We start from the raw sequence: 27778 nt of genomic DNA, 5'->3' as shown, positions 1-27778 counted from the left end.
TATTATATACGTAAAACCTATATATATATATATGTATATGTATATGTATATATATAATGTATATGTATATGTATATATATACACATACACACACGTATATATATATATACACACACACACTCATATATATATACATATATATACATACACACACACACACACACATATATATATATATATATATAGTATAGGTTTTACGTAAGCCTTTGTTACATAAGACAAAAATATTGATAGTCATATGCTTATATCAACCTAGAAATTCATTCTGACGAAGTAATCTATTCGTTTTCATAACACAAGATTACTTTTCCAGTTTTAGGAAGAACATTCGTTTATCTTGGTTAAGTTAAAAGTTAAAATAAATCAAAATGTATCATAATTAAATTCAAATAAAATTAAACATTTAGGTTTAATTGTTTTCCTTCCATTCACCAGCCGTTAGTGCTGTTCGTAAACAGATCTAAGACGGGAAATAAATCATTGAGGTGTACATATGTGTATTTTTTTTTCTCCAATGAAGGAGTAACAGGTGATAGGTACGGAATGTGAAGTTCATCTTCCGTAAAATTGAGGTCATTGAAGGCATACCTGTCGTTTAATATAATCTACCTGACGAATCATGGCGTCGGGCGGTAACTTAAAAAGGAAATTAAACATACAGGAACCGCTCAGAACCATTACTCGACAGTCATATATAGCGAAAAGAAGGAAAATTATCAACAATAAGGTTAGGTATTTAATCAATATCTTTTGTAAAGTATTTGGTTTTCGTCTGTGAATATTCAGAAGATCTACAGTTGCTGCTTTATCTCATTTATTTCTCAAAATATCACAGGACACGCTGGCGATTTTTTCTATATATTTTTCTTACTGTTTTATCTATAATTTTCTTTGTTGCTTTCTTTTTTTTTTATTAAAAAAATTAAATTACAAATGAGGAACGCAGCCACTTCTAAAATCTCTAAACAAGATATAAGTGGTAACAATACTAGACGGTAACATTTTTTTTTACCACGATAACATGGCTGGGTAAAGTTTTACCAACTCACCCCAACAATATATGTATCTCTCTCTCTTTATATATATATATATATATACTTTATTTAAAAGCAGCAGAAATATAACAAAAGCTGTTACTCAGAGTTTCACGTCTGACGAACGGGAACGTGAAACTCCGAGTAACAGCTTTTGTTATATTTCTGCTGCTTTTAAATAAAGTATATTACTCTACCTCTGGTATTTGAGTACTCTTTTTTCCACCTTGTTTCACATTTATGTGTTTACTCCGGTATATATATATATATACATGGAAAGTAATAACGAGTCAATGACAATAACGATGAAGGGTTACAAAAGCGTAAAAATAATTGAAAATGAAACAAAATTGAAGGCAAAACACTAAACATTATTAAATGTGGGTAGAAATAACCACTACGTAGTGTTACGCTAGGGCAGGGGTGGGCGAACTTTTTTGATCGCGGGCCGCACAGTGCGTCTTTGGAACCTTGGCGGGCCTCATTTATAAAAATCAAGTGAAAATATTTTTAAAGGCGGTTATAGACCTATAAACACACAATCGATTGAAAGGAAATTTTGTGAAATATTCCTGGTTTAAGTGATTTAATTTATTTTTTAGAGTATCGGGTTCATGTTTTTCGGTTATTTGCTCCTATAGTTGAAATTATTACAGGAACCTCGGTTATTTTGGACAGCCTGTTATTGCTTACAATTGCCAGGAACGGAATTTTCCTAGTAAAATCTGCACTAATTGTGGACAACCACCTTTTAATATTATGGACAACCATGATGAATATTATACTTAAATTCTAGGATACCCAAAATAAAAGATTTTAAAGAGAAATAACAGTTTATTAATATGAATTGATATCTGAAATTAGAAACGTCACCTGAAACATTTATTTGAAAAACAAAGCGGCTCTGTAAATAACAATGTCAATGAGAATGATGCAGCTGTCTACTGTCATTTACCAGTTTGTCAAAATTAGGTGTCAAGTTGCTTGTGCTGATTCTTAACACTGACTGAAGATTTGAGTCTGTGAGAAGTGATAGATTCTTCCCCTTGTTAATTTTCATGATGGAGAAAGTCTGCTCACATATGTGGAAGCACTCCGTCGGTTACGACGACGAGGGTTCCAGTTGATCCGATCAACGGAACAGCCTGCTTGTGAAATTAACGTGTAAGTGGCTGAGCACTGTACACGTGTACCCTTAACGTAGTTCTCGGGGATATTCAGCATGACACAGAGAGTGACAAGGCCGGCCCTTTTGAAATACAGGTACAACAGAAACAGGAAGTAAGAGTGAGAGAAAGTTGTGGTGAAAGAGTACAGCAGGGATCACCACCATCCCTGCCGGAGCCTCGTGGAGCTTTAGGTGTTTTCGCTCAATAAACACTCACAACGCCCGGTCTGGGAATCGAAACCGCGATCTTACGACCGCAAGTCCACTGCCCTAACCACTGGGCCATTGCGCCTCCACTCACATATGTAAGTTGATGCAAACAACACAAACATCTTTCTTGCAAATTTTTTTAGATTTTGGAATTGGGATTCATAAAGCTCTCGGCGGGCCGCATGAAAACCTATGGCGGGCCGTAGTTTGCCCACCCCTGCGCTAGGGTATCTGTTGAAAGTTAAATATGATCTCGGAATATAACGAGGAAAAATTCGGATCTTGGGAATTTTCCGAAAGTCCTCTCCCTACCTCAAGATTTCCCCCACAAATTACTTTATAGTCTTAGTGTTTGCCGTTTCAAACGTATTTATACAAAATTTCATTGAAAAAAACCTCCATTTTCCTAAAAGTTATGAGGTAAAAACTCGGCTTTTGTGAATTTTCCGAAGTCCTCTCCTTACCCCCTTGGAAAAGATTTTCCCCGCAAATTACTTTATAATCGTAATTATATGCCGTTTGAAAGGTATTTCTATAAAGTTTCATTGAAAAAAAACCCCCATTTTCCTAAAAGTTACGAGGGAAAAGCTCTGATCTTGTGAATTTTCCGTGGTCCTCTCGCCACCCTCCCGTTGCTTTGCGCGCATTGTTTTCTAAACATTGTTTTACACCCATTCTAGTATATTTTTCGAATTTTCATTCCCGGGTCAAGATGTAAACATTAACCCGGTGAGTTCCTGATATGTCACAAAACACTTTTTTTTTTGTCTGGAAAACGGGTGGGTATGTGGGGTGAAACCCTCGGAAATTCTCTCACCCCCACTAATTTCACGGAAAATTTTTTGGCAAATCTTTACTTGAGGGTCAATACTGGATCTTTTCCTTTTGAACGGCAGTTTTCAACACAATTTCTAGTTAACTAAACACTTTTAAACTTCGTATACTGGTAGAATGTGTCAAAATAAAACATTTTTTTCTCTTGGCTTTCTTGAGAAAATTGTAATTTGTAAGCTTAACGTAGTTTAATTTTTCGAATTTTAACCAATCAATAGCCTCTATTGAGCTAAAATCATTTGCTGCGTCTAAAACTGAGACAACATCCTGTCTCTGTTATGTTTACGTACGGAAAGCGTATGTATAAAATTATAGAATTATCTTGTTTGTTAATTGTTTAAATTATTTTCCATTGTTTTCGTTTTAGCCTTCCGTTTTTTTTCTTAAGCAATGGAAATTAGTTTAAACAATACACGTGTATCTCAAAACAAAAACAAAACGAATAATTTTTGACACACGCGTAACAATTAAATTAATTTAACAATTAAGAAAAAAAAAAACGAAAGTCTAAAATTTAGGGTTAGGGTTAGTGATAAGATGTTGTCTCAGTTTTAGAGGTAATCGATTGGTTAAAATTCGAAAAATTAAACTACGTTAAACTTACAAATTACAATTTTCTCAAGAAAGCCAAGAGAAAAAATGTTTTATTTTGACACATTCTACCAGTATACGAAGTTTAAAAGTGTTTTGTTAACTAGAAATTGTGTTGAAAACTGCCATTCAAAAGGAAAAGATCCTCAATACTCGTTGGCAAGGGAGCCTTTCCAGTAGCACTCGTCGGCATTCCTTTGATATAATTCGACAAATAGACCCTGGAAGACCTGGGATGAAGTGGTGAAGCACGACCTTCGAACATTAGGCCTCACCAAGGAAATAACTATCGACCGAGACCTTTGGAAATATGCTGTGCTCGAGAAGACCTGGCAAGCCAAATGGGACCATAACCTGTGGCCTATGCCAGGAGCGTAACCAGCCCGCTTATGCGTACCTTTTCCTTCTTTGGTCACTAAACTCTGCTTGTGAAGACCTGTTGAGGGAAGTGAAATGAAAACCTAAATCAATTCAATGACTGGCATCCATGCTAGCGGGGTGCAAAGAACACCATACGAGCTTGATTGTTGACAGAGCGGCTATTTGAGTATGATCGTTACCAGCATCGCCTTACTGGCACTTATGCCTGTGCTAGTAGGGTGCTAAGAGCAACATCCGAGCGTGATCATTGCCAGAGCAGCCAACTGGCTTCTGTACCCGTGGCATGTAAAAGGGCACCATTTGAGTGTGATCGTTACCAACGTCGCTTCACGGCATGTGTAAAAAGATTTGAGTGAGGTAATTGCCCTGTGAGTGAGGTAATTGCCCCTGTGCCAGTGGCACGTAAAAAGCACCCACTACAGTCTCAGAGTGGTTGGTGTTAGGAAGGGCATCCAGCTGTAGAAACTCTGCCAGATCAAGATTGAAGCCTGGTGCAGCCATTTGGCTCGCCAGCCCTCAGTCAAAATCGTCCAATCCATGCTAGCATGGAAAGTGGACGTTAAACGATGATGATGATGATGATGGATTACATAAGTGTTTTGCGTGGGAAATGAAAACAGGTTCACCTACCTTCCTCTCTTGTCTGCACCCGTCTAGTAGTAGTCGCTCTGGTGATCCTACCCTACCCTGTCACCCAGTATAAGCAGCTGCTATCTCTAACCCGAGAGTGAATTCCCTCATGTCCGTTTGCAATGCCTTGGATGGCCAAAAAAAGAGGATGACCATGTCCTGTCCTCCCTGCATTTCCCTTCTCATGCTTCCTCTTTCAGTCAGTCCCTTGACCATTGATGTCATGGCCCTCTTCTTCCAGCTCATCCCCACATGCCCCTCTGATCTCAAAGATCACCTCCTCACTTCACTCCATGTCGAAATCTACCACCCATCTGGGTGGGCACCTTGCCTGTTGTGATCTTCTTAAACTGGGAACCCCATTGTTTTCCTCTTCTCTACAGTCATCATCTGATGAAGCGACAATCCTACCAACATCCAAGACATGACACAGCTTTCCATCCACAGAGATGTTGTTTTTGGAATTGACAGCCATCACTATTCCTTTGTTCCACTGAGTTGTGCAGTGTGCCTTTGGTGGCATGACCCAGACTTCATCTCCCACCTCCACAAAGTCAGGCCCTCTCTCTTCTACAGGGCATCTCTGTGGTTTACTCGGATGCTGCCATTCATATTTGAATATTTCTCTATGTGGCATGGACTCTTTGGCCTGTCCTGATCAGGATGACATGTACTAGAACACTGCTTCCGGTGGCGAGACATATTCCCTCTCCACCATGGCCTTGATCATTCGATGGTGTCTCTCCACGATCCCATTTCCACTTGGCATGTATGCCGCTATGAAAAAGTGGTGCACTTTCCTCCTTCAGTGCCTCCGAATGAAATGCTGTGCTGTTGTCCATCAGCAATCATCCACAGGGCCCTGCTCTAAGAATACCTCATTTAGAATATGTGCCACCTTATCTGCAGTGCCTGTCCTCAATTTCCTCCAAATGGCCATCTGGCCCAGCATACAATCGACTAACGAGAGATATGTCCCCTGCCGGTGGTGTGTTACATCCACTGCTAATTGTCTCCAGTTGTGCTCTACCGAAACGTTTCCCTGCTCATGCATGCCCGAAGCAGGCTCCATCTGATAATGTTGGCATCAATCCTCCTGGCGAGATACATATACACACACACCAGGCTTCTTTCAGATTCTGTCTACCAAATCCACAGACAAGGCTGTGGTTGGCCCGAGTCTATAGTAGAAGACACTTGCTCAAGGTGCCATACCATCATGCCTAGAGATAATTATCTCTACCCTTAAAACTGTACCTATGTATTGAGCTTATAGATTGATTTTAAAGTTTGATTTCAAATCTGAATCTAGGTTTTCAGTTTTTGTACACAGCAACTAATTATAGAAGTGACTAACTAACTAACAATTTATGTATTAATTAATTAATTAATGAAATTACAAACAAGACCAAATTGCATCAGTTTTTGATCACATCTCCCAAAAATATAAAAAGGAAAATTAATAGAAATTTGATGAAAGCAAAATAAGTCTGCATATTCTTGTATGCTACTGAAGTTGAAAAAAAAAACAACTTTTCTCTAATTTTAACTTTCTCATAAAATTATTCCAGCTTCCTAAGAAAGAGATCGACAGAGTGTACAAATGCATTTATGCAACTATTTATGGACATGCTGTTGGTGATGCATTAGGTCTTCTTACAGAATCACTTACCAAAGAAGATGCTAAAAAGGTACATTTGCTTATTAGAATGTTTTCTTGTTTTAGACTTTTGAGATATAATTTCCTAATATTTGTTCCTGTGTTTTTCTGAAGGCTATTTAATAGAAAATATAAACCTTCTTTAGGAATATAATTTTCATCATGCTATCTTTACTGACAATCGTCGGCGGTGGCATTGGCGGCGTCGGCATCATTGTTTAACGTCCGCTTTCCATGCTAGCATGGGTTGGATGATTTTGACTGAGGGCTGGCAAACCAGATGGCTGCACCAGGCTCCAATCTTGATCTGGCAGAGTTTCTACAGCTGGATGCCCTTCCTAATGCCAACCACTCCAAGAATGTAGTGGGTGCTTTTACGTGCCACCAGCACGGGGCCAGTCAGGCGGTACTGGCAACGACCTCGCTCAAATCTTTTACACATTGGCGATGCTGGTAATATTCCAAAGAAAGTTAATATTTTCCTTTCAAAAGGTTTTATATTCAGTGTATTATCTAAACAATACGGTATGAAAGAAAGTATGTAAAAATTGACACTTCTTAGGAATTTCATCACCACTATCATCATCATATTTTTTAGAAATATTGTTTTTACACCTGTATATTTTTCTTACTGTAATGTTTCAACGAGTAGGCAGTATCTTTTGAGTGTGTATGCATATTCTGTGATATTTGGTTTATTCGTGTCTTTAGAAAACTTCTGCATTGATAAACTTCTAGAAATAGTAACCAAGTCTACTGTAGATGTTACCCCATGCGCCATGGGTTTGCTTCATCAGGGCTCACTTAAGGCTATACAATAAGGATAACTTCTGCATTGGCTGCTGTCAGCCAATATATTTTGACACCATTATATTACATGTCTAAACTAGAGGTCCTGAATCTTTCTGGGTTTCATGGAACTCTTAAGACCAAATAAAAAAAATTACTGGCACACTGCATGGGAGGTTAAAAATGCATTGGTACTTTCAAATGGAAAGTTAAAAGAGAAAGTATTCAAGAGTTAAACCCCCCCCCCAAAAAAAAATAGAAGACTGTTGGTCATCTCATTTTATTGACCATCTTTCACAGAGGTTGTAAATGATACCATTCATTCCCCTACATTTCATATTGTATCCCTACTACTACTACCACTGTCCCTTACCACTGACTCCCCTCCCTGACCCTATTTCCTCCCCTTCGCTCCCCCAAACTTATATTCACAGTATTCACCTCTCTAATCCTCTGTCACACTCTTTTTACACTCCAGCACACTTACACTGTAGCACCCATGCACTCTCTCTGTTCCTCTGTCCCTATTCTCTTTCGCATATTCACCTTGTACTTTGAGGGTATGTCCTCACCATCTCTTTTTCCTCTTTCTAGATAGGGAAACCATACATCTCCTCAACAGCAAGATGTCTGTTACTGTCCCTCTAACATACTTTCACCTTCTTCAATACTATACCCTTACTCAGTTGAGGTATTTTCTCTTGCAAGAGTACTTGGCATGTGAGTGTGTGTGTGTGTGCATGTGTATTCATGTGTGTGTGTGTGTGTGTGCATGCATTATGTGTGCACGTGTGTGTGCATGTGTGTGCACGTTACTGTGTCCTTGCCTTGAGTTTGTGTGATAGTTGTAAAAGAATGTCCCATCATACAAATAGCATCCTTTCTTTCCAATCTTCCATGAAAACATGCCTGACCATGGGGAATACTATCTTACTTGGAAACTGGTTAGGATTGGTGATATGAAGGGCATCCGGCTGGTAGCATGAAAAAGCCAAAAAAGCATCCTGTACACTATGTAAAGTAGTTGGCATTAGGAAGGGTATCCAGCTGTAGAAACCATGCAAAGCAGATATTGGAGCTTGGCTCAGGTCCTCCTGAAGTGGTCAACTCATGCTGGTGTGATAACACAAGTGGTTGTGTGGTTAAGATGTTTGCTTTTGAACAACAAGGTTTCAGGTTTATCCCCAGTGCATGGCACCTTGAGTAAATGCCATCACAATAGCTCCAGGTCAACCCAAAACTCGTGAAACTGAAAGAAGCTCATCATAATCATCATCGCCCACTTTTCCATGCTTGCATGAGTTGCACAGAACTTGTTGGTGCAGATTTTCTACAACTGGATGCCCTTCATATCACCAACCCTAACTAGTTTCCAAGTAAAGTAATATTCCCCATGATGCAGCATGCTTTCATGGAAGATTGGAAAGAAAGGATGCCATTTGCATGATGGGGACATTCTTTTACAACTATCACAGGAACTCAAGGCAAGGACACAGTAACGTGCACACACATACACACAACGATCTTCTTTTGGTTTTCATCTGCCAAATCTACTCACAAAGCTTTTGTTGGCCCAAGGCTTTAGTAGAAAACATTTGCTCAAGGTGCCATGCAAGGGGACTGAACCTGACATCATTTTGTGGTTGGGAAGCTGACTTTACCACACAGGTACACCTGCAGCAATATATATATATATATATATATATATATGGCAAGTGAAATTAAAATCAAATTCGATGACTGGCATCTGTGCTAGCGAGGTGCAAAGAGCACCATACGAGTATGATAGTTGACAGAGCAGCTAACTGGCTTCCATGCCAGTGGCACATAAAAGGCACCATTCGAGTGTGATCATTACCAGCATTGCCTTACTGGCACTTGTGCCCGTGCTAGTAAGGTGCCAAGGGCACCATTCGAGCATGATGGTTACCAACGTCGCCTTACTGGCACCTGTGCCGGTGGCATGTGTAAAAAGATTCAAGCGAGGTCATTGCCAGTACCACCTGACTGGCCCCCGTGCTGGTGGCATTTATAAAGCACCCACTACACTTTCGTAGTGGTTGGCATTAGGAAGGGCATCCAGCTGTAGAAACTCTGCCAGATCAAGATTGGAGCCTGGTGCAGCCATCTGGTTCGCCAGCCCTCAGTCAAAATCGTCCAACCCATGCTAGCATGGAAAGCGGATGTTAAACGATGATGATATATATATATATATATGTATCGTCATTTAGTGTCCGTTTTCCTAGTTGGCATATGGGTAGGATGGTTTGACAGGGAATTGGTGAGCTGCAGCACCGTGTACATATGTGTGTCTGTTTTGTTTATATTCATGCTTCTCTGAAAATTGCAACCCACAAGTGGTGACATCGTTGTCCTTTTTCTCCTCCTGTTAAGGATTCATCTGCTAGTTTTGTGCTTTCAAAGATATGTGGAATTGTTTACATGAACAACAACTAAGGGTTAGTGTAAGGAAAGGCATCTGACTGTGAAAGAATGCCTTAGTAATTATCTTCATCTCAACCATGCTAAGATGTAAAAATGAAACAGCTAAACAAATGTAGATTTTTACATTATAGATATTTTCATTGTATTTTAAGTTCTAAATTGTACTTTTTTGTGTTTTTATTTTTTATAACCCAGAATTATGGCTGTGTATCAGATGAACTAGAATTGGTGTGCAAACGAATGGTAGTGGACCGGCATCGTGAACAATGGGAAGTTGGTGACTGGACAGATGATACAGACATGCTCATTGTTCTCATTAAATGTTTGGTGGAAAATATGGGTCAGGTAAATTATCGTGTAAAGTGCTTAATTAACAAGTAATTGTTTGCATGAATTCCATTCTATATAACGACTAATGTCATACACACACATAGGCACGGGAATGGCTGTGTGGTTAGAAACTTGCTTCCCAACCACATGGTTCCAGGTTCAGTCCCACTGCATGGCACTTTGGACAAGTGTCTACTACTACAGCTTTTGGCCGACCAAAGCCTTGTGAGTGGATTTGGTAGATGGAAGCTGAAAGGAGCCGTCGTATATATATATATGTATGTATTTGTGTGTCTGTGACAGGAAGGGCATATAGCAATAGAAAATCCACCTCAACAATGAGACACACACACACACTATGTAGGTTGGTAGGGTAAAACTCCAGCTGTTGTCTCTTGAAGCACATCTGCTTATTCTATTATTGCAATCCAATAAGTTGTTGCTGTGTATGTGCAAAGTACATATCAAAGTTAACAATTACAAAAATATTATTTGCAGATTTTTTGTATAACAAAACAGGAAATTGAAAAAGTTTACTGGTATGAATTGGACAGTTGTGGCAAGCCAGAAGACTGCACCAAGCTCAACATTACACGTGTTTCATTTGCTAATAAGAATCACAGTTTTACATGTTAGATAGACATATAAAGAAATTCCTATTAGAAATTCTTCAGAGAAATTAAATGACACAAATTTTACATTTAGATGAGTTGTTTATATTTAATTAGTCGTCAGGAGAAGTATAGATAGTTGGGGTGAAATATACTGCACCCAGTAAACTCTGTAAGGTTGTAGGCATTAGGAAGGGCATCCAGCAGTAGAAACCATGCCAAAACAGACAGTTGAGCTTGGTGCAGTCTTCTGGCTTGCCAGGACTGTCCAATTCATGCTGGCATGGAAATGATGATGGTAGAAGCTTATTATTTGGTAAACCATACAGCTGTAATCATCCCACAAGTGCTCTGTATGGTATTTTAGTGATTTTGACTATGTAGTTGAAGTGCATAATATGAGTTTTACTTTGATAAAAAAAAACATCGTGTTTGGTTTTATAATAAGCAATTGGAATGTTTATGTTCTTCAATTTAGTGGAAAACATGAGGTAGAATTTACATTCACATTTGTTTTTGTTTCTTTACTTCTTTTAGATTCCTTCTGTTAATTTTGCTAAGATGATGATGGAATGGTCAGAATCTGGGTTCCCTGAATTAGGAGACAAAGTGGCAAAAGGCCTTTGTCCTCATTTCAAGTCTGTGATCAACCACCCACAATTTTCAGAACAGCCAGAAAAAGTAAGTAATTTTGTAATTCAATTTTTATTCATTAACTCGTTTATTCTTTCCTTTTTTTTCTTTCTTTCCTTTCATTTAATCATCTGGCCAAGTTTGCTTGGATTTACCCAACTTGATAACTCCCCCTCCTCTACCACCACCACCACACCACCACTCCATCACAGTTCTGTTCAGTGTCAGGTGGTCAACAGAGTAACATTCTATGTCCATGCAAAGCTAGTTGATGAAGGCTTTTGTTGGATAGCTAACTTATGCATATCCATGTTGAGGTGTTCATAGATGTGTATCACAATCAAGTTCTTCCTGAATCAATGTCCTACAAAATACATGTGCCTCTCTAATAACATCAGTGATTGCAAGAAGTCCTTGTTTGCATGGATGCTTTCCCTGCAAGTCTTCACAATAGCCTGTAATGTGGGATTATATGCCATCTAATCTTGCCTTCAGGTGTTTAGTGAACAAGCCTCAAATTGTGTAGGTCTTTACCTCAATGAGTCCAAGACTGAATATGTAAACAAGTGTCTGTCCAACAGTGATTTCATCATCCATACTCTCAACAATACTCTCTTAAATATGGTTTCTGATTACGAATATCTTGGGTCATACATATCATCACCCGAAAAAGATTTTCTAACTAGAAAGGGTATGGCCTGGTCAGCCTGTAATGATATGCATAAGATCTGGTCATCAAACTTAAAATCTTCAAAGCCACAGTTGAACCAATTCTACTATATGGCTCAGAAACCTGGATGTTATCAAAGAAGCTTGAGAGGCGGTTGGATGGAACTTACACTTGCCTCCTTATGAGAGCTCAAAATCTCTTGTGGAAGCGTCATCTTACCAAAGTGCAAATATATGGGAAATTACCACCTGTATCACCTCTTGTGAAAGGTAGAAGAGTCCAGTTTGCTGGACATTGTTGTAGAGCTGAAAACGAGGTAATTTCTACTCTTCTCCTCTGGAAGCCATCTGCTTGCAATAGCAGAAGGCACACACTCTCCTACCCTGATGTAATCTCCAGGGATACAGGCATCCAGCAACAGGACCTCCGTAATGCTATGATGGACTGTGAAGTCTGGCGTAACATAGTAAATTCCATTGTCTTGACCACAGTTGAACAATGATGATGATGAGTGTCCAGCCAAGGGATCCATACAATAGTACAGACCCTACTGGTGCTGAGAAGTAACTTTTCTTTATATCATCTTGGAAAGATGACTTTCAGATATTGCTAATGCCATCAAGAACAGCCCATACTTTTCAGAGAGAAATTATTACATGATTTTCTGTTAAAATGTAAGTTAATATGGCTGAGTTCACAGACCACAGGTTTTGGTTTCAAAATTTTCCACTGGCACTAAATTGTCTTTGGATAAGGCATATTACTGTATATGACTTAGGTTCCTCATCTTGACATCAATTCAGAAATTGATGCAGTTTTAAGATAGGACATAATGTTAAGTATGTACATCCTGCTCTAGAACTTCACTTCCTTTTGACAAACTCAAATAGAATCCACAAATTCAAAAATTATTAAACTTTTCCTATTGAATAGATTCGACATAAATCAGTATTTTTATTCTCACTGTGCCATGCTGTCAGCATGACTGAGGGTGGTGGTAGATCTCTCTTCCTCACCATTCCATGCTTGTAGAATAACAAGGGATGTCTGAACCTATGCAACAATCTCATTACTCCAACACCCGACCCCCTTTTTTTCTTATCTTCATCATACTATTTGTGTGTTTAGAAAAAAATTTGAAATTACAACATCTAAATAACAATCTAGTTTCTTTTCAGTTTTTCAATTTTCACTTTTCTCTTAAAATTGATATTATTTTCATTAACGACCATATAATAGGGCAGTTAACTGGCAGAATCATTAGAGCAGTGAAAGAAACACTTGGCTGTATCTCTTATAACTCTTTATGTTCTGAGTTCAAATCTCACTAGGGCCAACTCTGCCTTTCATCCGTCTGGAGTCAGTAAAATAAAGTACCAGTCAAGTACTGGTGTTGATAATATTGGCTAACCCCACTTCCCTCAAAGTTGCTGGCCTTGTGCCTAAATCAGAAACCATTGACTTGTATAATTTCTATTAGTTTTCTTTTCTTTTCTTCCTTGAATACAGGCAGCAGAAATAGTGTGGCGAATGAAAGGCAATTATGTAGCCAGTAATGCAATTTTAGCATTTTCTCCTATTCTTGGAATTCATTATTACAATATTCTTGGAAAAGTTATCAAGAACACGTTGCTTGTATGTGATATTTTAATACCAGATTCAAGGTAAAAATAAATTTTAGACATTTAATTATTAATGTTGCATTATTGTTATTTTCTGCTGAGGTTGACTTTGCCTTTCATCCTTTTGGGGTCGATAAAATAAGTACCAGTTGGGTACAGGAGTTGATATAATCAACTTACCCCCACCCCCAAAATTACTGGCCTTGTGACAAAATTTGAAACCAATATTATTATTAAGGTGGTAAGCTGGCAGAGTGAGAAATTTGGGTTGTACCTCAATGTTAAGAAAACGAAGATCATGTCAACAGCAGCCACAACAAACATCAGCATCAAGATCGATAATGAAGAGATCGAAGTGGTTGATGATTTCATCTTCCTTGGCTCCAAAATAAATCGAGATGGCAACTACACTCCAGAAATAAGACGGCGGATAGTACTAGGCAGAGAGGCAATGGTCAGCATGAGCAGGGTCTGGAAGAGTAGAGACATCAGACTCGCTACCAAATACAGATTGGTGAATGCAATTGTCTTCCCAATAGCAACATATGGATGCGAGACCTGGACACTAAAGAAAGCTGACCAGAAGAGAATTAATGCATTCGAGCTTTGGTGTTGGAGAAGACTTTTACGGATTCTATGGACAGTGAGGCTCACCAATGGAGAAGTTCTTAAGCAGATCAGGCCGAAAATGTCGCTAGAAGCTTGGATCACCAAGCATAGATTGGCATATTTTGGTCATATTATGCAGAGAAAATCCCTGGAGAAGGACATCATGCTCGGAATGGTCAGTGGCAAGAGAGGAAGAGGCCGACCAAGAACCCGCTGGCTTGACACCATCAAGAGTGATACCGGAATGGACATAGCCAATCTGAAAGAAGCGGCCCAGGATAGAACTGACTGGAGGACACTGATCCATCGAGTAACCGAGAGTCAACTTCGACTGAATGGATAGATAGATAGAGCCAGCAGAATCATTTGCACATCACACAAAATGCTTAATGGCATTTCGTCTGTCTTTACATTCTGGATTCAAATTCTGCCAAGGTCAACTTTTCTTTTCATCCCTTCAGGGTTGATAAAATATGGAACCTGTCAAGTGCTGGGGCTGATGTAACTGACTAGCTCCCGCCAAATTTCAGGCCATGTGCCTATCACAGAAAGGATTATTATTGTTATTATTAAGGCAGTGAGCTAGTAGAATTGTTAGCATGCCAGGCAAAATGCTTAGCAGCATTTCATCCATTTCTTTAAATTCTGAGTTCAAATTCCGCCAAGGTTGGTTTTGCCTTTCATCCTTTGAGGGTCGATAAAGTAAGTACCAGTTGAGCTCTGGGGTTGATGTAATCAACTTACCTCTCCCCAAACTTGCTGGCCTTGTGTCAAAATTTGAACCTCCTCCTCCTTCCCTCCTCCTCCTCTTCCTCTTCCCCCCTCCCATCCCCTCCTCCTCTGTTGTTGTTGTTATTTTTACTGTATTGAAAGTGATCCATGTGGGATGTGTTCGGTTCCTGGCTGTGCTGTTCTCTCTATGTTCGTTGTATGTCCTGTGGTTTTGGTTATGTATTTGTCTGCATGAAAGCTAAAAGCTGGTTTGACCTAACTTCATCTCAAATATATTTAATCTATCTGACTGCTCATTACTTTCTAAATTTAATATCTGTTGTTAAAACAGCTTTGTGTTCATCTCTTATCTGTACTCAAATAGACTGAGATTGTCAAACATCCAGTGTTGCACACAAACAGGATATGAACTCATAAAACTAAAAGGAAGCTCTTCATTCGTTTGGCCATTGAGACTCTTCCTCTTGAAATTGATAAATGAATAAAAACTTATATTATTTCTATTTCTTGAGCAATTTTAAAATGATTTATCGCGCGTTTTTGTTATTGTTCTACTTTTCGTCATATTATTTTCTTACATTTGGCATGCTTTCCTGTTTGGAACAGACTTTATCTTCATTTATCTGAGTATATGTACATATGTGTATATATGTATATGTGCAAGCACACTGCATGGATGTGTTTATGTGTGGTCTATAAGTATTTGAATGAAATAGACTATAGAATTGGGGAACAAAAAAAAAGAAAAAGAGCGAGAAAAATGGGATTGTGTGAAAATATGATTCTTTTAATAGTTTTAGGTGCTGAATTCAAATAAGTTTGTAACATGTCTCTGTCTGGTCAGGCTTTTGTGTGGCAAGCAACTTAATTTTTGAAGATCTGTACAAAACTAAATGTCAAAAACACATACATGTCGTTTAAAAAGTATCTCCATTTGATTTTCTACTGTATTTTGCTTCAGACATATCTCCTTTTAAAGTCCATCAGTTGCCAGCAAACATACTGGGCACTCCAGTTGTCATGGTAACACATTTCATCATCATCATCATTGATTAACGTCCGTTTTCCATGCTAGCATGAGTTGGACGGTTCGACCAGGGTTTGGGAAGCCAGGAGGCTGCACCAGGCTCCAGTCTGATCTGGCAGTGTTTCTACAGCTGGATGCCCTTCCTAACGCCAACCACTCCATGAGTGTAGTGGGTGCTTTTTATGTGTCACTGGCACAGGTGCCAGGGGAGGCTGGCAATGGTCACGATTGGTTGGTGCTTTTTATGTGCCACCGGCACGGAAGCCAGTGAAGGCAGCGCTGGCATTGACCACGTTCGGATGGTGCTTTTTACATGCCACCGGCACAGGTGCCAGGGAGGCCACGATCGGTTGGTGCTTTTTACGTGCCACCGGCACTGAAGCCAGTCAAGGTGGTGCTGGCATCGGCCACGTGCAGATAGTGCATTTTATGTGCCACCAACACATGTTCATTGCTTGAGTTTTTCCAGAAAAAAGGTCTGACACATTGTTATGACTTATGCGACACAGGTCACATTATTTCTGAATAATTTCTGACTTTTGACTTCCTAAAAAGTTCAGACTCTTTTTGAAATTTCTCACAGATTTCTCAACTTCATTTAACTTTGCATCTCTTAACAATTCTTTAATGTGAGGGCTTACAAAAAGGCCTTCTTAAATCTTTGCACCATTGATCTGAGAACAATTGTTTTTCAAGTTTTTGAAACCAGTTTGTACTTAATCCATTGCTTTAACAAACTTTTTTATAAGTTGCTTGATGTGTAAAGAAGGGAGGGACCATTTCTCAGGTCAGCAAGTGAACCTTTCAAAACATTTTTCTTCCTTGGAACAAATGATGTATGATCAGGTCTGTCCTTCTATTGTGTGATTTTTGGGTTCCTTCCAAATCATTAGAATATCAAATGGCAGGTGATGTGAACTTGTTAGTTATCCTGTTAGTAGACTTGTTAACATGAGGAGACCATTCCCATATTGTCCTGGTAGCAGCATGGAAAACGGATGCTAAATGATGATGATTGTTACATTTAATAAATATATGTTTGTGTTGTATTAATTTTTATTGTTTTAAAGTTAGATCACCACATACATAGCAGATAGGAATTATGATAATTTAGACAGTTCTATCTCATGACTAAACATCTCCCTGAACAAAATTCTGGTGCAAAAATCAATGAAAGACAGACACACCTGCTGTTAACACTCTCTTTTTACAAAGAGAGTGAGTTGGTTCTGTTATGCACACAGACATTAGGCTGTGTCTGAATAGGTCTAAATATATTTCAACTTGCACAGTATGTTATCCTGGTCAAATTTATTCTATTAAAATGATCAAAACTTTCTACCCAGGAGTGGCTGTTTGGTAAGAAGCTTGTTTCCCAGCCATCTAGTCCTGGGTTCAGTCCCACTGTGTGGCACCTTGGGCAAGTGTCTGTTACCCTGGTCAAATTTATTCTATTAACACTATCAAAACTTTTTACCCAGGAGTGGCTGTGTGGTAAGAAGCTGCTTCCACTGCGCATGTGCGAATAATTGTGGTGTTCGGCACCAAAGAGGTGAGACATGCTTTTGAAGCCGTCTCGAATTGAAAGATTTTGAAACTCCATTGTAAGGTAAGATTCTGTTTTTTGGGTCCAGTGAGAATTTTTGTTGAGAATTGTTTTTGTACAGGCAGGAAGTCCTACTGGATTCAGAATTCTGGTTCTGCCTACATGGGGCAAATAATTTTTCTCGCTGAATTGTGAGAATTTTTTTTGGGGGCGTATTCGTCTTCAGTTTATGTTGAGTGAATTGCTTGTATTGTGCCTTTTGAAGAACTTTAATTATTGTGAGAACTGCTGTTTGGGGGAGTGTCTTTGCCTCCGAAGATTGAACAATTTGTATATCAATTTTTGTGTAAGTTGTGTCCCAGTTGTGGCGTTCCGGGTTCAACCTAGGCCGGGAGTACCGAATGGCCAGAAGATTTTTTTGCTGTTCCTGAACTATTGACTTTCTTCTAAACTTTATTTGACTTTCTCCTTTTTGTTTATTGTGACTTTCTTTTGATTTCTTTTTTCTTCTCGCTTTTTAAGTTTTATTTTGAATATATTTTCAAAAAAGAAAAAAAAACATGGCAATGAAAAAAGACAAAGTTTTGGAGTGGGAGATTATACCGCCCAAAAAGTGGTTGAAAGACCGTGAAGATAGGACAGTGGTGTTGAGAACCTACTCCAAGTCACTCGACACCATCGCCCTATTCGAAAAGACGGCAATTGAAAAGGAGTTGGCAGAGTATTTGCCAACAATTAAATTCATTTCCAGGGGTGTCAGATATGCAACGGTGTGGTTGCTATTTGATACCCCTGAAGAGGCTCGCAAATTTGCTAGTCAACCCTTGGAGGGTGAGGAAATTTTGTTCCTTCCCATGTATCATGGAAGGAGGTTGATGAAAGCTTGGGTCTGCGAGTTGCCACCCGGGATAAAACCCGAGTGGATAGAGGAGACTATCCACCGGGGTCTGGGTGGCAGCGGGACCAAGCTTCTTTATGTGAAAGTTCTTCCTGCTGCTGATTGGGTTGGGTCAAAAGCTGTTTTGACCCTTTGGACCCAATCAGCCAATCTGGATTTTCCAGATTTTTTGAAAATGGCAAGGTGCAAGTACCCAGTGATACTTGAGGGTCGTCCCCCCAGGTGTCATCGGTACCTGGAGGCCGGCCATATAAAGAAAAAACTGTCCCCGGGAACAAAATAAGATCCCGGAGCAGTTGAGTGAGACCCCTGTAGAAGAGGGAATGAAGGCAGTCGAGGAAGAGGAGGAATCCTCAAACAGGGGCCGAAAGAGGAAGAAGGTGAGCAACAATATGTGCTCACCGAAGGATCCTAGGGATGAGGAGGGGAAGGCGAATCTTCCGGCCACGGAGGAGATGCAACCTCCCTCAGTTGAAAGGAGAAAAAGAGGAAGAGAAACGGGACATTGCCGGCAGTCAATGGCATAGTACTGGAATGTCCCGGAACTATGTCGGTTGGGGTTGTGCCACCGGCAGGAGAAGAAACACCGTTGGCGGGAACTGTGCCACCAATGTCAGAATTGGATATCCCACCCCCGGAGGAAGACGAAGTATTGATCTTCTTCTATAGAGGCGGAGAGATTGAAAAGGTGATGGAAAAGCACCATAAGGGAGCACCTTTAGCCTTCATACAGAACCCCGAATGGCCATAATGTTTGACGTGACGTTTGGGCTGAAGGGGAATATCGCTTGTACCCGGGCACGGAACTTGATACGATTTTGAAAGAGGCGTGGAGGATGGTAGAGGATGCGGGCACAAGTTATTTTGAGGGTGAGTTATAAATTTTGGCACTGTGTGACACAAACATTTGATAATAGGCACTTCGCATTCTTTCTGAACTCCCAGCTGTCAACGTGGTCTGCTCTGCAGGCGGCTAGATATTTGACTGGGAGTCCGGAAAGAGGAGGAAGGGAAAAGTGATAATGTATTTTTTATGTTTGGTTGACATGTTGATTTTTATGTAAGTGTAAGGTCTCCATGGCTAATTTGATAAAATAAAGAAGCTTGCTTCCTGGAGGTAGGAGCCCATGCCCTGGACAAGGGACGAGGAGTGGCTTTCGCAGGTGACTTCGAAGATCATATTGGATGTCGCTATGGTCAGAGTAATGAACACCTTCTCAAAGGACATTTTTAGATACGCCTTGAGGGACCCCGACCTAGTGCTGGCGCATTGCCTAAGGGAAGTGTAAGCCAGGTCTGGGAGGAGGGGCTTTGTGTATTGTAATTATTGAACTATGTTGTTGTTTGTAATGGACTGTTAAGTCCCAAAATTGAAAAGTTGTAAAAGTTGTGTTTGGTTTTAAAGAACAATGTTTTAGAGAAGCAGAAGTCGGCGGGTGCTTTTTGTCTTCTCCCATCCTTATCATCTTTCTTTCATTATCATTAATTTCATTAATGTCCTTGTCCAGCCTGCAAAGCTACCTTACTCTATGTACTGCCTTTATGGCAAATGTAATGAAATAAAGAAGCTTGTTTCCCAGCCATCTAGTCCTGGGTTCAGTCCCACTGTGTGGCACCTTTGGGCTAACCAAAGCCTTGTGAGTGGAATTGGTAGACAGGAACTGAAAGAAGCCATCATATATATATATGTGTGTGCGTCTGTGTTTGTCTTCCCATCACCGCTTGACAACCAGTGTTGGTGTGTTTATGTCCCTGTAACTTAGCTGTTTGGCAAAAGACACCAACGAAATAAGTATTAGACTTCAAAAAAAGTACTGGTGTCAATTCATTCAACTAAAATTCTTCAAGGGGGTGTCCCAGCATGGCTGCAGTTTAATGACTGAAACAAGTAAAAGATTAAAGTAATAAATTGTTCTAATTCATCATCATCATCATCGTTTAACGTCTGTTTTCCGTGCTGGGTCTGGGAAGCCAGGAGGTTGCACCAGTCTCCAGTCTGATCTGGCAGTGTTTCTACAGCTTGATGCCCTTCCTAATGCCAACCACTCCGTGAGTGTAGTGGGTGCTTTTTACATGCCACTGGCACAGGTGCGAGGGGAGACTGGCAGCGGCCACGATCAGTTGGTGCTTTTTACGTGCACAGAAGCTAGTCAAGGTGGTGCTGGCATCGGCCATGTTCGGATGGTGCTTTTTACGTGCCACCGGCACAGGTATCACAACTACCATTTCCATTTGATATTTATTTTGATGTTGATGTATACACCTTAATTGTACATAAAAATTAATATGTCTATTACTAGTGAAATTTTTTATCACATTTATGTTAAGATATTGTTTTTTTATCCAGTCATTCAGCTAAATAATGTAAAACAAATATATTATCACTAGAAATCTAAGCCTGATAGAGAAAACTTGATTACCTGTTTAGATTCAGCGTAGAAAAGTGTATTTATAACATCCATGAAAATACATTTGACAAAGCTGTGGTGTTGCAGTCTTTTATTTGTTTTGAAGTTCACTTCCAGGCCACATGAGTTTCGTCTCAGTGTGTAGGTGAGTGTCTACTACTATAGACCCCAGGCTGGCTAAAGCCTTGTGAGTGGATTTGGTAGACAGAAACTATGTTTTGTGTGTGTGACATCTGTGATGTCATGACAACATATGATTGTTGTAAATGAAGGTCATGTATTTTCAATTTTCTACAAAAACATGGTGAAGTATTGCCTTGCTTGGAAACAGGTCAGCATTGATGACAGGGAGAGCATCCTGCCTTAGAATATCTAACTTGGTAAACTCTATCTGATCCGTGTAAGCATGGAAAAGTGGATATTGAAGCAATGAGGATGTATTTCTCTGCCACTGCTGTCAGTTTTTAGTAAATATTTACATGCAGTTTTCTTCTACCCTAGGTGTCAAGCAGGGGGTGTTGCTCTGTCGGTAACATTAGCCATGTTGATTCAGCGAGATCCAAAACATCTGAAAAAGTCTGGAGAATATAATATTAATGCCATCATCTCTGATGCTTTCGATTATGCATCAAAATTACTCTCACTTGATGCAGAGGTTTGTTAAATTTATTTCCTTTTCTAAACTTTGGATTCTTTCTCATTATGCAACTGCTCTAGTTTCAGGTGTGTGTACGGTTCTATTCAGTTTAGCATGAGTAATAAACTAAATATTTTGGCCATTACTTGTAGCTCAGGATGACTTAGTAGCATGCTTTTGCTAATTAAGGTGTACACATAGTCTTGAGCTGACACAGACATGCTCTGGGCCCTCCAACTCTGGACTCACTAGAACATCCTGGATGTGACTGCTGGGGGGCACAGAGGGTTGCACCAGTAATCGGTTGGTACGTTATTTATTGATCCTAGAAACATGGAGGACAAAATTGACCTTGTTGGGATTTAAATTCAAAACGCAAATAGCCAGAATAAATATCACATTGCGTTCCATTTGATTCTCCAACAACTTTTCCATTTTACTTCCTCAGAACCAGCAATACAAATACAACTCCTTGGAACTGATCTAGAAATCCAACTTACAAGAAGTGCCATTGTCTTGTTTGGATTCGAGTTATATTTTCAGGTTTTGTTGTTGATGTTATTTTGTCATTGTTGGTGCGATGGTTTTTATAGTTTTGGGCTTTAATTAAAAGAGACAGACAAATGGTTCTAATCTCAAGTGTTTCTTCTTCAATCTTTCATGGCTTTTTTTTATGTTTCTAAATGGCTACAAAAGATGAAATATACTAATCAAAAGAGTGTGTAAATGGTAATTGTGAACAGATGAGAGAAGCTAACCCCTATCACTGTATTAATGCTACATTTTAGAAACATAGAAATGTAATTTCTATGTAGAATAATAAAATCTACAACAATAAAATGAAAGAAACTAGCAAAGGAACTTTTATATAAAGCAACTAAATCTTCCTTCAAACAACTTTGTGTAGTCTTCATACCAAAACCAATTCAGATGTTGGCATCATATGAAGTTAGAAACTTTGAGAGAAAATATGAAGTAATTCTATTTTGGCAGCCTTTGATTTTGTTTTTCTATCCAAAGCGTATATTTCTACCCAATATATACAATTCATATATTTATTTACTCTGAATTTCACTGTTACAATGGCACTCTATTATAAATACATGGGTTTTGTGTGATTAAGATCCTGGATTATTGATTCGAAAATCAGGAATTCATTTCTCTTCATATTTCCTGCTCTTCTCAACATTCCTTCTCCCTATCATTGTATGATATTGTCAAAGAACATACTTTTCTATCTGCAAACAAGAATTTATTTGATTAATTCCAACTTGGGAAAATATGTTTTATGTTTAACACTTTATATTCTGTGTTTAATTTGTGTTTTAATGTTTTCTCTAGGTTCGTGAGTTGCAATCTTACATGTACAACTCATCTTTGAAACAACTACAATTAAACGAACCTGGCAAAACCCGGTATATTTTTAAAACAGTTGGTGTTGCCATGTGGGCACTGAAGCAGAAGGACTTCCGTAAAGCACTACAGGAGATAGTAATGGAGGTAAGCATATCAACATTTGATTGAACGTTTCAAATCTGTCTACTTTCTCTACCTTGTTCTCCACCTTTCTGTTTCTCTCCTTTTGTATGCTGAGTCGGTGAATAAATACTAATTAAATCAAAATCAAATTCGATGACTGGCATCTGTGCTAGTGGGGTGCAAAGAGCACCATACGAGTGTGATCATTGACAGAGCAGATAACCGGCTTCTGTGCCAGTGGCTCATAAAAGGGCACCATTCGAGTGTGATCGTTACCAGCGTCGCCTTACTGGACTTGTGCCCGTACTAGTAGGGTGCCAAGAACACCATCAGAGCGTGATCGTTGCCAGAGCAACCAACTGGCTTCCATGCCGGTGGCACAAAAAAGGGCACCATTCGAGTGTGATCGTTCCCAACATCGCCTTACTGGCACCTGTGCCGGTGGCATGTGTAAAAAGATTCGAGTGAGGTCATTGCCAGTACCGCCTGACTGGCCCCGTGCCGGTGGCATGTAAAAAGCACCCACTACACTCTCAGAGTGGTTGGTGTTAGGAAGGGCATCCAGCTGTAGAAACTCTGCCAGATCAAGACTGGAGCCTGGTGCAGCCATCTAGTTCGCCAGCCCTCAGTCAAATTTGTCCAACTCATGCTAGCATGGAAAGCGGACGTTAAATGATGATGATGATGATAATGATGATGATAAGCATGGAAACTCCACCATTGTTTGTGTACATGCTACAGGTACAGTCTATATGTTGGTAAAGAAATCCAATCAATGACTTTTTAATTTTTACCTTTTCTTGACCACATCTTTAATGATGTATATTACCTCTGTTTCAAATGACTTGGTGGGATTTAATGAAAAAGTTAGCTTCTTTTCATTAAATTGTTGTTTAGAACATAAATTTAAAAGACTGTTTCACAAAGGTTTCAAGATTTTCCCCACCTCTTTGCTGTATTAATGATTCCAAGCCCAATCAGTGCTCTGTAGAATGATTGCCCCACAAATCCCATGCAATCCACGTCAATTGCAGGAATCCGACTAGCCTCAGCTCTGCATTGTTCTACAAGCTCTTGGTATTCAACAAGCTTTCTCTCTCGAGCCTCCTCAATGCTTTTCCCAACACAATCCTGGCATGATTACCTGCTTGATAAAATTTCAGAGGAGCACTCATTATTAAATTATGATGAAAGCTTTTAACTTTAATGTGAAGAGTTTAAAATGAAAGAATTTTGTGGCAAAACCAGTGGTAGTCTCAGGTGGTTCTGTATTGAAGGAGTTAAAGCCTTAAATGGAATAACAGTCATAAATGTATGAGGTATTTACAAACAAGAGTATTTATACAGTTTATTCAAAGTTTTTTTATCCTCTACTTAATACCAACTGGATATAGTTATCCTGAAGAAAACTCTGTCCCAAATATTTACAATGGCTAACTTTTTGAAATGTATGAGAAGTGTTATTCTCTATTGATTTCAGGGAGGAGATGCTGATGCGAATGCTGCTGCAGCTGGAGCTGTTCTTGGATGTAAAATGGGCCTCGATGCCATTCCGAATTCATGGGTTGACAGTCTGCTGCACAGAACATGGCTTGATTCAATTTTAGATGAGTTAGTTATCATTATATTTAAAGTTTATTTTGTTCTTATGTCTGTGTGTGTGTCCATGGCAGCAAACTGGCAGAATTAGCATGTCGGATAAAACGCTTAGTGGCTTTTTATGTTCTGAGTTCAAATCCTGCCAAAGTCAACTTTGCCTTTCATCTCTTTTGGGAGGGGTTATCTATAAAGTACCATCAAGTACTGGGGTTCAGTGTAATCAACTTGTCCCCTCTCCTTAAAATTGCTGGCTTTGTGGCCTCCGATAGGTCAGTGTTGCATTTAGTGGGAACGTTGTAATTTTGGTTGTTCACTTATACATCATAGTGACTTGGTAACCGGCTTGGTGAGTCTCAGGGCTCAAGAAACAAAAAAAAAAAAAGAAATGTATCCATATATATGTGTGTATCTATACATACGTATATGTATATATGTATCTTTTACTGGTTTCAGTCATTAAGCTGTGGCCAAGCTGGGGTTCCACCTTGAAGGGTTTTTAGTTGAACAAATTGACCCCAGTACTTATTTTTTTTTTTAAGCTTGGTACTTACTCTATCAGTCTATTTTGTCAATCTACTAAGTTACAGGAATGTAAACACACCAACACCAGTTGACAATTGGGGACGGGGAACAAAGGCAGACACACACACAGTGCGCTGTTTTTAGTTTCTCTCTATCAAATCCACTCACAAGGCTTTGGTCAGTCTGAGGCTATAGCAGAAGATACCTGTTCAAAGTGCCATGCAGTGTGACTGAACCTGGGAACCATGAGGTTGGAAAGCAAGCTTCTTATCACCACGCTTTGTATATTTGTACATTTATAGATATGCAGTAAAATTATAAGCATATGTTTTTAGTTAACAAACACTTGTAAAATTTACCTTACATCACCTTTTTTTTTATATCTATCGAGTTGACAGAATAAAATACTAAACAAGTATTGTGAATTGATACAATCCAGTGTTCTCTCCCTCAAATTTCTGGCTATGAACCTCTATTAAAAAAGGGTTACAGCCATACCAAATTCACTCAATAGATTTGGTCAGCCTGGGGTTATAATAGAAGATATTTGTCCATAGATATCAAAACCTTCAAAATCCTGACAATAACTGGGAACTTTCACAGAAACAGCAATGTTGATAGGCTCTACCTAAGAAGAAATGAAGGTGGTAGAGATCAAGAAATGAAGGTGGTAGACGGCCTTTGAATGCCGTATGGTATCACTCAGGCAGCAGCAGCTGAACAACAGCAGCAAAAATAAATATATAAATGCAGTGCTGAAAAGTGAAGTGAGCAACATCGTATGAGTTGCCAGCGAGCTCCTCAAGAAGTACTCTCTTCCTGAGGATCTCCTATACAGCCCCAAAACAGCTGGGCTCTCTTACCTCAGAGAAGACCTGGATGGAAAACACTCAGCATACAAAAAAAAAAAAGACTATGCATGGGTATGTTGATCAGAAGCTTGAAGAAAACAGTAGAATTGACATGGAGCACAGCCTCAATTGGACACAAGACCATTACATCACATTACACTTTGAAGGCTATGTGTTTGCAACCCAGGAACAGGAGATTGCCACAAAGTACCTGGTGAACAAGAGAGATAGTGATGCTCTTGTAATCCAAACGTGTAACTGCAGGTGTAGGCTATGTCATGTTTCTGTGGAAGACATCCTGCATGTGATCAGCAGATGTCCTAAAATGTCATCACGGTACTACATCTTTATGTGGCACGATGTTGTTGCTGAAACAATTTACAATGCCATTCACAAAAATGTTGGAATCAGCACTGGTACTGCAAATCATAGTGGGATATTGTTTTGTTGTAAGAGGAGAGTTCCGACTGCCATATTTTCCTAAGTCTGGTGTAATATTTTTGGGTCACTCTACCTTTATTCACAGTGCCTTCATATGATACATTTTCGTCTATGCCTAGGTACTTGTAACATTCTTTATGTGGAATGGGAGAGATAGAGAGACCATTGATGCACAGGTTTTGGGTTTGGGGGATTGACTTTCTTCATTCTATAACCAAATATGAACATTTCTTTTGGCCAAATTCCATGCCTATATATCAGCTGAAAATGTTATTAATTGCTGTTGTGTTTTGGTATCGTTAATACATTTAGCATAAATCTTCAGCTTGTCTGTGTATGTGTGTGTGATCGTTTTTACATGTTTAATTGGTCATACAGATACACAGCAGGTGGTGGTGGTATCAGCTTCCCCTGTCAACAAATCATCTGGCCACTTATGTCTTTCAAGTCATGTGAAATAAGTAATCTATTACAAGAAAAACTGGTAAAGGTTAATGCCAGGAATGCATGTTTGCCAAAACAAATGTTAAACAAAAGAAGGCATTTGTCAGTTTGCTATTACAGTCAAAGGCTCTCTCCCAAAGGGCTGGACCTTCTTTTTATATCTCTTGCTCTTTCTTCGAATGTTTATTGCTTACCCTCTAGGTTGCAAATTTAATCTGATGCAGTGTTTAGCAGCAGCATCTAACTCTTTGGTGCTGTTAATAGAATCTGTTCTGTTGTAGTTATTCTGACCAAGTCAAGGTCTGTCGTGTGAGGATAACTTAATATCTTGGTGTTCTGTCTTTTACTACAGCCAGCTATTTTTACAGTTGTGTTTTTTCCTTGCCCCTTTCCACCAGTTTGGAAAGTGCTGAGAAAAAATATGTCATGTGCACCAACTTTCGTCCTCTAAATAAGCCACTGCAATATCATCATCATCGTCATCTAGCGTCCGCTTTCCATATTAGCATGGGTTGGACGATTTGACTGAGGACTGGCAAACCAGATGGCTGCACCAGGCTCCAATCTTGATCTGGCAGAGTTTCTACAAATCAAGATTGAAGCCTGAGCAAAAATATAACTGTTATATCATGTTCTTGCAAATACTCTCGAGCACATGTGCATGCACACACACACACACTGCTTCCTCCTCTCTCACACAGTCACACACAAGCTAATTTATGCACAGCTATATGCCGACATACACAATTAGTTGAGAGACAAAAGATCATGTGCTATAATTGCTGGAAGAGAAGGAGAGAGAGAGAGAGAGAGGAGGAGGAGGCGGAGAGATTAGTAGGAACAGTGTGAGCTAGGAAAATCTCTCAACATAGAATAGTGTGTAAACCTAAAATGGTGGTGGTGGTAGTGGTGGTGTGTGTGTGGGGGGGACTGTGGTAGTTGTGGCAGTGGTGGTTCATCTTGTTTGTGGTAACACA

At 39.4% G+C, this 27778-nt stretch overlaps 1 protein-coding gene across 2 annotated transcripts in view; it reads left to right on the top strand.

Annotated features, from left to right (window-relative positions):
• Positions 1–456: 456 nt before the first annotated feature.
• LOC115215915 (ADP-ribosylarginine hydrolase Tri1) overlaps positions 457–27778 on the top strand; it is a 29211-nt gene continuing 1889 nt past the window's right edge. Inside the window, exons 1-8 of one of the 2 annotated variants that reach the window (XM_029785267.2) lie at positions 467–727; positions 6420–6539; positions 9938–10087; positions 11221–11364; positions 13496–13650; positions 21330–21483; positions 22807–22965; positions 24425–24555. In XM_029785267.2, coding sequence (XP_029641127.1) covers positions 620–727; positions 6420–6539; positions 9938–10087; positions 11221–11364; positions 13496–13650; positions 21330–21483; positions 22807–22965; positions 24425–24555 — 1121 coding nt within the window. In that variant the 5' untranslated portion in view covers positions 467–619. Of the gene's footprint in view, positions 728–6419; positions 6540–9937; positions 10088–11220; positions 11365–13495; positions 13651–21329; positions 21484–22806; positions 22966–24424; positions 24556–27778 lie in introns of both variants that reach the window. The other variant, XM_036506150.1, reaches the window with a different exon arrangement.

This window comes from Octopus sinensis, linkage group LG9, assembly GCF_006345805.1.
Source record: "Octopus sinensis linkage group LG9, ASM634580v1, whole genome shotgun sequence".
NCBI classification, from domain to species: domain Eukaryota; kingdom Metazoa; phylum Mollusca; class Cephalopoda; order Octopoda; family Octopodidae; genus Octopus; species Octopus sinensis.
Note: the sequence above shows the minus strand (reverse complement) of the source record. Positions and strands in the feature narration are given on the sequence as shown.